General features: G+C 36.6%; 1 protein-coding gene across 1 annotated transcript; it reads left to right on the top strand.

Moving 5' to 3' along the window:
• The first annotated feature begins 996 nt into the window (after positions 1-996).
• On the top strand, positions 997-1,506 carry LOC149241006 (pathogenesis-related protein PR-1-like). The gene has a single exon (XM_089370412.1). It carries the CDS (start codon positions 997-999, stop codon positions 1,504-1,506), a length of 510 nt encoding a protein of 169 aa, XP_089226538.1.
• The last annotated feature ends 7,054 nt before the right edge of the window (positions 1,507-8,560 follow it).

Consider the following 8,560-nt stretch of genomic DNA (forward strand, 5'->3'; position numbering starts at 1 on the left):
TCCCGGTGAAAAAGAACATGTCTCACTTATATTTATATGATTTTTTTTTTAAATCTTTTTAAAACAAAGGCTATAATTAAAATATATAAATATAGGTTTTATTTAATATTTTTTTTTAAATATATAAAGTTCGGCAATAATGAAAGTACATTATACTCCTATCTAAGAACAAAAATTGAACTAATAATTTAAGATCTAATCAAGACTTAACATAGTATCCACTATTAAAATAATTAATTAAAATTTAAATAAATTATTATTAACAAATTTTTTACCACGTTAATATATTTCTCATTTAAGAGTTATCTATATGAGAATATTTTATTACGGTCATCCTGACTAAATGTTTTAATTAATTTTTATTACCTTTTAAAACAGTAAAATACCTTATGCTTATTTATAAAACCTAGGGAAGCACCTTATCAATTACTTACCGAATAATAACTTAAATGATAGCTAAGTTGCCTGTTGGCCGAGGTCGACCTCGTTGTTTTGTGATTCCTTCGCAAATGGTAGACGCGGCGCATGTCAGGGCACTGCGCGTCTCACTAACAGAGTGTCTCCATAGTCCAAAGTCAAACAACGCCGCATGCGTTCTCATCTCGTTCATAGTTTGGGCTTTACTCGACGTGCATAACGAGCAAGATATGTTCCCGCCGGCTCTTCTCTAAATTCAAAACTAAAAATAATATAATCGTCAGTCTTTGTACCTTACATTTTGCTGTTGGGGGATCTGATGTCTGCGATAGGTTATCCCCTGTATTTTACCGCTTACGTTACTATTTATTGACTCCTTCCTTCTTCCTTCTTATAACAAATGTCTCCTGCTTTTCTGTTAATTGTCTTCCTAAACAGTATATAAACAAACTAAGTGTAAGCAGATCTAAAGCATTTTCTTTAGCCAGCTAGCGGAGTGTTTGCTCTGCAATTTCGGAAACAGTATCGAGGCTACATCTGTCTAGTATTAGCTGCTACCTTGTTATTGTTGCCATAAAAATGAGGCACCCATCCTGTCTTCTGGTTGTAGTAGCTTTATTGAGCGTTGCAATCTACAACTTACAGATGGTTGCGGAAGCAGGTGCGAACATTAGTGAAACCATCCAAGGATTTCTGGTCCCGCAGAACGAGGCGAGAAAGCAAGTGGGAGTCCCTCCACTGAAATGGGATGTGAAACTTGCGACGTATGCTCGTGTTTACGCAAGGGAAAGAAGAGGTGATTGCCTCCTTCAGCATTCCGAGGGTCCATTCGGAGAGAACATATTCTGGGGGAGTGGCAGAGGTTGGAACGCTACAGAGGCAGTAGGTGCATGGGTGGATGAAAAGAAGTGGTATAACTATGCAAATAATAGCTGCAGCTCTGGTCAAGACTGCACGCACTACACTCAGATTGTTTGGAGAACGACAACCAACGTTGGGTGCGCCGTCATAAAATGTAGCAGCGGTGACACGTTCATCACATGTAATTACTACCCTCCTGGAAACTATGTTGGAGCGAAACCATACTGAAACATTGGCACCCTCTATCTAACATTTATTCGCCCGCTTGGATTTAGTACGATACTGGATACGGATTTCATTCTTTCAAACTACCATTTCCATTTCTTTGTCAGGACCATTGGTATAGATTATCATATTCTTCTTCTTCCAATACATATGTATATTTCATTATTTCAATGATCATAAACAATCTTGGCGGACGCTTATATTGATTGAACAAGTTGCTGGAGTCTCATATTTTTCAGAGTGCCATAATTTTCCAGTGCAAAAGTCATTGTCAATACAATCGGCATAAAATGACCATAAGCGAGCCTCCTCTATTTTTATTATTTTCCGCTAAATTTAATGGAATGAATAACAAAGTTACAACGAATAAAACGATGTTAGTTATAAGCAACCATCAAAATAAAGCAATGTCAGTTATAAGCAACCATCAAAATAAAGCAATGTCAGTTATAAGCAGCCTTCCAATGAGCATCGAAGAAGGGCACAATAAGCATCCAACAAAATTAAATGACTTAGTCCGAAGCTGAACTAAATAAAGTGTGGTCGTGGAGGATTGATTTAAAATTTGGCTATGACACGGGATTAACAAATCGATGGATGCGAAATAAATTATAAATTTAAGTTTTATTTAGTTTCAATGAGTTTTGGTGGTGATAGAATTTTATATTAATATAAAACCTATTGCTTTAAGATAATTTTAGTATTACGACTCTGTCATTTTTCTATCTGATATTAAATTTAACACAAACTCAAAATTATTATTCATTAAACATTAATGCTATTATAATCGAAAAAAAACTAACCAAAATTTTGAATCTATTGAATCATAAATTGAAGTCAGATAAATTAAATGAATAGAAACAGAATTAAATCTTTATTCTAAAGAGACGCCATGCCATACGTCCATAATATGCATAATTCCTAGGGATGAAATCTGATCTCACGGGGCCAATTTAAAATGGCATGGAATCCTTTTTAACGGGTATTCCTCAGCTAATTGTTTAGCCTTGTTAAAATAATCCACCGGTTTCTCTCTATTGCTGTTCACGTCTATGTGGCAAGATGCCTGAGGGATCTGCCAATCGACATGACACACGTATATGTATTTTCATTGAAATACTAATATTTTATTTTTTCAAAAATCCCACATACGAATTCTCAAGTCTCTAACATCTTCGTATTCCATTTTCAACGTACCGCAAAAGAAGTTCAATAATTATGTTGAAAGACGAATTTATTTAGGAATAAGGCGTATTTTATTATTATTAAATAGATGTTTCAACTAATATTTTTAGTGGTATATAAAAATAAGTATTTAGATTTCGTTTTTTTTTAATATAATTAGCATAATCATATTAGTAAATGTAGTTGATTTACAGATATAAATATAATTATTATGATTAGAATTTGTACTAGATTTTGCAAAGGAAACACTCTAAGGCATAAATTTGAGAATAATTGTGACATATAGAAGTTCATTCAATACAAAAATTAGAAAACAAGATGTCATTCAAAGCTAGAAGGTAAAGAAATATCACTTACATTATGTGAAATTTAATTTACAGATTATGTAACTTTCCAACACTTATTGCCTTTCAATCTTTAGAGATACTCTTTCAAGTTCCAATAGCAAATATTTGACCAAAAGCATGCTCTTTTTGAATATTGAACTATCTCACTTGATCAAAAACTTACACTCTTTTACCACTTGCTCTTAAGGTAATTGGATTTGCCTTTGCATGTCCTTGCCTAACTTCTTTTGGGCATTTGGACTCACAAAAGAGGTTTATTCAAAGTTTTTTCTAAAAGAACAAATTCCAAAAAAATATTCACTATATTATAACAATTATTAGCACTTACCAAAAAATCACCAAGGACTTTTCCATTACAGTGATCCATAGAAGGCATTGTGATAGATGGGGTTCTATGAATCAACCAAAGAAATATCATCTCTTCTCTAAATGTTATGTTTTTTTAAGAGTTAGAAATCCAAAACTACAATTGTTAAATCAATACATTTGCAGAGGTTTTGTCAAAATCCTTTCTTATCTCTATCCTTGAAAGGATAATGTATAACAAGGAAACAAAATAACTAATTCATGCTAATTCATTAAGTCGGGGAGAGATGTTGGTACCATCCCATGACCTCCTTTTTCCTCCTAAAAACACATCATTTGCCTACCTCTTTCCATCATACATCTCTTAGATCCCTTGAAGTTGATTGGTTAATAGTACTATAGTTATTAAAATGCATTAAAATTGATTTAGGAGTTTTATGTTAAAGAATTAGGAATTTTTGGTAAAATGACTACAGGAAGTTACAACATCCTGTAATTGGTTTATTGTTTGACATGTGGCATACAATGGTTCAATATATAACTTCTTGCTATAGAAGGAGAAGAACTTTGGAGTCATTTCATTTAGCTCTATGAGTTATGAAAAAATCGACTCGTTCCTGCCCGTAGACTCATTCGTATCGGACCACGATGTAGTATACATAGAGATGGATGAGAGAGAATAGAAATACTCCTTTTCATTTTGTTGCATTGCAGAAGGTTCAAGACGAGAATGAATAAAAAATATTGAATGGAATATATATTGTGAATAGAATCTGGTCAATGGAAGGCAGAAAGCGCACTTCCCTCCCCTTAAATTGTTCCATCGATGTTATTCAATAGGTGATTCGAGGATCAGATAGGAACTCTGAAAACTCGGGATCGAGCGATCATGCATTTACCTATATTGAATCGGTTCGGTCCAGTTTCAAATATTTGTTCCAACAACGAATCTTCGGAACCCTATTTTTTTTTGAAAGGATGATGGATGAAAAATTGTCCCCAATTCATCGTATACCTTTTGATCATATAGGGTGCTCGGAAATGGTCGAAATAGTGAAATAGGAGGATCGCTATGACTATAGCCCTTGGAAAGTCTTCTAAAGAAGAAAAAACTTTATTTGATACTGTGGATGACTGGCTACGCAGAGACCGTTTCGTTTTTGTGGGTTGGTCCGGTCTATTGCTCTTTCCTTGTGCCTATTTTGCCTTAGGTGGATGGTTCACGGGTACAACCTTTGTGACTTCATGGTATACTCACGGATTGGCCAGATCCTATCTGAAAGGTTGTAATTTCCTAACTGCCGCAGTTTCTACTCCTGCTAATAGTTTAGCACATTCTTTGCTGCTATTATGGGGTCCCGAAGCACAAGGAGATTTGACTCGTTGGTGTCAATTAGGTGGTCTATGGACCTTCGTTGCTCTTCACGGTGCTTTCGGTCTAATAGGTTTCATGTTACGTCAATTTGAACTTGCTCGATCTGTACAATTGCGACCTTATAATGCAATTGCATTCTCTGCTCCAATTGCTGTCTTTGTTTCTGTATTTTTGATCTATCCATTGGGACAGTCCGGTTGGTTTTTCGCACCTAGTTTTGGTGTAGCAGCTATTTTCCGTTTTATCCTCTTCTTTCAAGGTTTTCATAATTGGACCTTGAATCCATTTCATATGATGGGAGTTGCCGGAGTATTGAGTGCTGCTCTTCTATGCGCTATTCATGGTGCTACCGTGGAAAATAATTTATTTGAAGATGGTGATGGTGCAAATACGTTCCGTGCTTTTAACCCGACTCAAGCCGAAGAGACTTATTCCATGGTCACTGCTAACCGCTTCTGGTCCCAGATTTTTGGGGTTGCTTTTTCCAATGAACGTTGGTTACATTTCTTCATGTTATTTGTGCCAGTGACCGGTTTATGGATGAGTGCCATTGGAGTAGTTGGTCTAGCTCTAAACTTACGTGCCTATGATTTTGTTTCCCAGGAGATCCGTGTAGCAGAAGATCCTGAATCTGAGACTTTCTACACAAAAAATATTCTCCTGAACGAAGGTATTCGTGCTTGGATGGTGGCTCAAGATCAGCCTCATGAAAACCTTATATTCCCTGAGGAGGTCCTACCCCGTGGAAACGCTCTTTAATAGAACTATAGCTTTAGCTGGTCGTGATCAAGAAACCACTGGTTTCGCTTGGTGGGCCGGTAATGCCCGACTTATCAATTTGTCGGGTAAATTGCTTGGGGCTCACGTGGCTCATGCCGGATTAATTGTATTCTGGGCTGGAGCAATGAACCTATTCGAAGAAAAATTACGAACCCGACACTTAACCCAAGTGAAATATTTGGTTATTTACTGAAATATCCTTTCGGAGGAGAAGGATGGATCGTTAGCGTGGACAATCTAGAAGATGTAATTGGAGGACATGTATGGTTAAGTAGAATGTCTAAGCATGGACGAATACCTATCCTACAGCAGAACCGACCCTCCTACATGCGCGGTCAACGATGGTCAAAGTATAGCATGTTGGCGACAAAGATAGCAACAACATAGCATTCTAAACTGATTTAGTTTTGTTCCTTTTTGAAATTAGTTCAGAATAGAAACATTTTAAAAGTCACGACATGATAAAAGCGGCAACAACTGCATCATGAATGTACATTCGTTTTCGAAATGTAAAGATTGTAAAAAAACATATGTAAACACAGTTCTGTGTAGTTAGTGGTAGGTTATCATTGTATCATTTTGAAAACAGAGTTTTGAACTTAATACCAAGAACACGATTGCAGTCACGATTTTCCTTGTTGCATTGATTCTATAATCGGTTGATCACAGTGCAGTATACGTCTGAAACGCGGATGGGCCCTGCGTTAAACTGGTATACTGTCATTCCTTTTTATTTGCAACTTAGGGTATTAAATGATATGCACAGCAATTAGAATTGGTTTTTGATTTCAATAGAATGTGTATGGGTGATGCTTATGATAGTGCTTGAACAGTTCATCACTGAGGTCATGAATCGTATCTTGTAAGGGATTCGATCCTTTGTTTTCTTTTAAAGCAATGTCATGAACTTTGTTATCATTTTAAAGTATGCTTATATGTCTTTATTTTTCATGAATATTAGTTGAATGCTGAGTATTTGCTGAACATGGGTTTTATGCATAGTATCTCTGTAAGGAGATTGAAATCTTGGTTTAAAGTGATACACAGTGTTTTAATTTGGTAAATGAATTGAATGACAGTGTTGTAATTAGGTAGATTAACTGAGTGACCTAAGTGTTTGGGTGATAGGTAACACACCTCAATCTTCCGTAAAGAAGTCCTGTAACCTACCATCATAACCACTTAGCTAATAATCCTTTATGTCTATATACTGTAGACGCATGCCTCTAAGTCTACGCATCTTGGTCGATAATAAATATAGCCTAGTCTAGCACCCTAGATAGGACACTACATTTTGGCGCCGTTGCCGGGGAGGCGTACTTAAAGGATTTTTAAAAAAGAAAAAGAAATTATAAACAAAAACGAGCAAAAACATAGATTTAGAAATCATGTTCATTTATGCCTAGATTTAGAGACAGTCAAGGTAGATTCATAAAAACCCCCCACCATCCAAAAACTAACCCATCATCATCAGGAGCAGACTCTTTAGGGAATACAACACCAGCTGAGGAAGTCACCATACAAGCATTAGAGGCTAAACAAAAGTCAGGACAAAGACTTACTCTCATCGAAAGGAAAACTTTATTAGCACATAAATCACAGAAGAAGCACTTTCCTAGATCCTCCACACAAGGAGAAAGTAGCACAGTGACCGAACAATCTTTCTTTAATCTCCTCTTTAAAACAAGTGAAACTGACACAGAGAAACCCACTAGAATGGTTGAGGAAGGAGATGGATCAATACCAAATCAAGGACAGAGAGACGAATAAGAGTCAACTTTTAAGTTTCCTATACATGAACCGCAAGAAGATGATGAGATCAAAATGAAAAACATACCTCCATCCGTGCTACCAAACTTCTATGGTATGGCTTCGGAAGATCCAGATTCATTCTTGTTCGAGTTTGACATTGTATGTCGAACATATGGCTATACAGATGATGCCCATAGGCTTAGACTCTTCCCAGCGACATTAAAGGCATCAGCCTTAAGATGGTTCATGAGGCTTGGTGAGCATGCTATAGTTGATTGGGATGGCATGAGAAGAATATTTCTAAGGAAATATCAACCTTACTGTAGATCCAAAGATTCCAAATACGATATCTTTAGAATGAGCCAACAAGAGGATGAAACCTTAGAGGAATACTTAGAACGGTTTGTCTACAACTTACAAAAATCCAAACACCGAACTATGCCTCTTGATCTGATCCGCACAATATTCTTGAAAGGAATCCGAGAGGAATACATGGATGATCTTAACTTGATGGGCAAAGGTGACATTTCTGCCTTACCCTTTGAAGAAATCGCTGAGTTATGCGAAAAGTATTCAAGGAGAAAAGCTAAAATCGGAAAAATAACCTTGTCATCCAAAGTCACAAAATCTGCCTCAGCAAGTGTCACAAGGGCTGAAATAGGGAATCTGTTAGAAGAGTTTAAAACAGATCTGTTAAGCACCCTAGGGAACCAAATTGACACTCTAAAAGCCAAGAAGAAACAAGAAGATGAAGATCATATAATGGCTATCTTCTGCCCAAAATGCCAGAAGAAACATGCCTTAAAAGATTGCCCACTAGAAAACATCCAAGTTTGTGCTTTCTGTACTAAACATCATGATATGTTTAATTGTCCTAAAGTTAAGGTTTTGCAGAACTGTAATATGGCAGCTAATGCAGAGATGAAAAACGTGTATTACATGGGCACAAAGAGACCATGGCAGCCAAGGTCAGCACCTCAAGGTATGTTTCCAAATCAAAATTTGCAATTTCCTGTGAACGATCAAATGTATGCACAGAATTCATGGAATGTACCCATGCCATGGCAGCACCAAAACCACCCACAGCAACAATGGAGACCATCTCAACAGTACTCTCAATCCTATCATACATATCCTCAATCATACCAACCATATTCACAACCATATCAACAATACCATCAGCCGCATTCATCACATTCTCAACCATATCAGCAGTATCCTCAGCAAGTTGTTTATCAGCCTCAATCTACTCAACAAGCACTGCCTGCTCCTCCACCAATAAATCCACCACAACTGCAATTTCCATCTAACT

The sequence above is a fragment of the Pinus tabuliformis genome, chromosome 8, assembly GCF_031772625.1.
Source record: "Pinus tabuliformis cultivar Carrire ecotype Pingquan chromosome 8, CPIR1, whole genome shotgun sequence".
NCBI lineage: Eukaryota > Viridiplantae > Streptophyta > Pinopsida > Pinales > Pinaceae > Pinus > Pinus tabuliformis.

What these genes read in the sequence shown, in the direction of transcription:
- LOC149241006 (XM_089370412.1), top strand. Translation starts at nt 997, where the DNA reads ATGAGGCACCCATCCTGTCTTCTGGTTGTAGTAGCTTTATTGAGCGTT.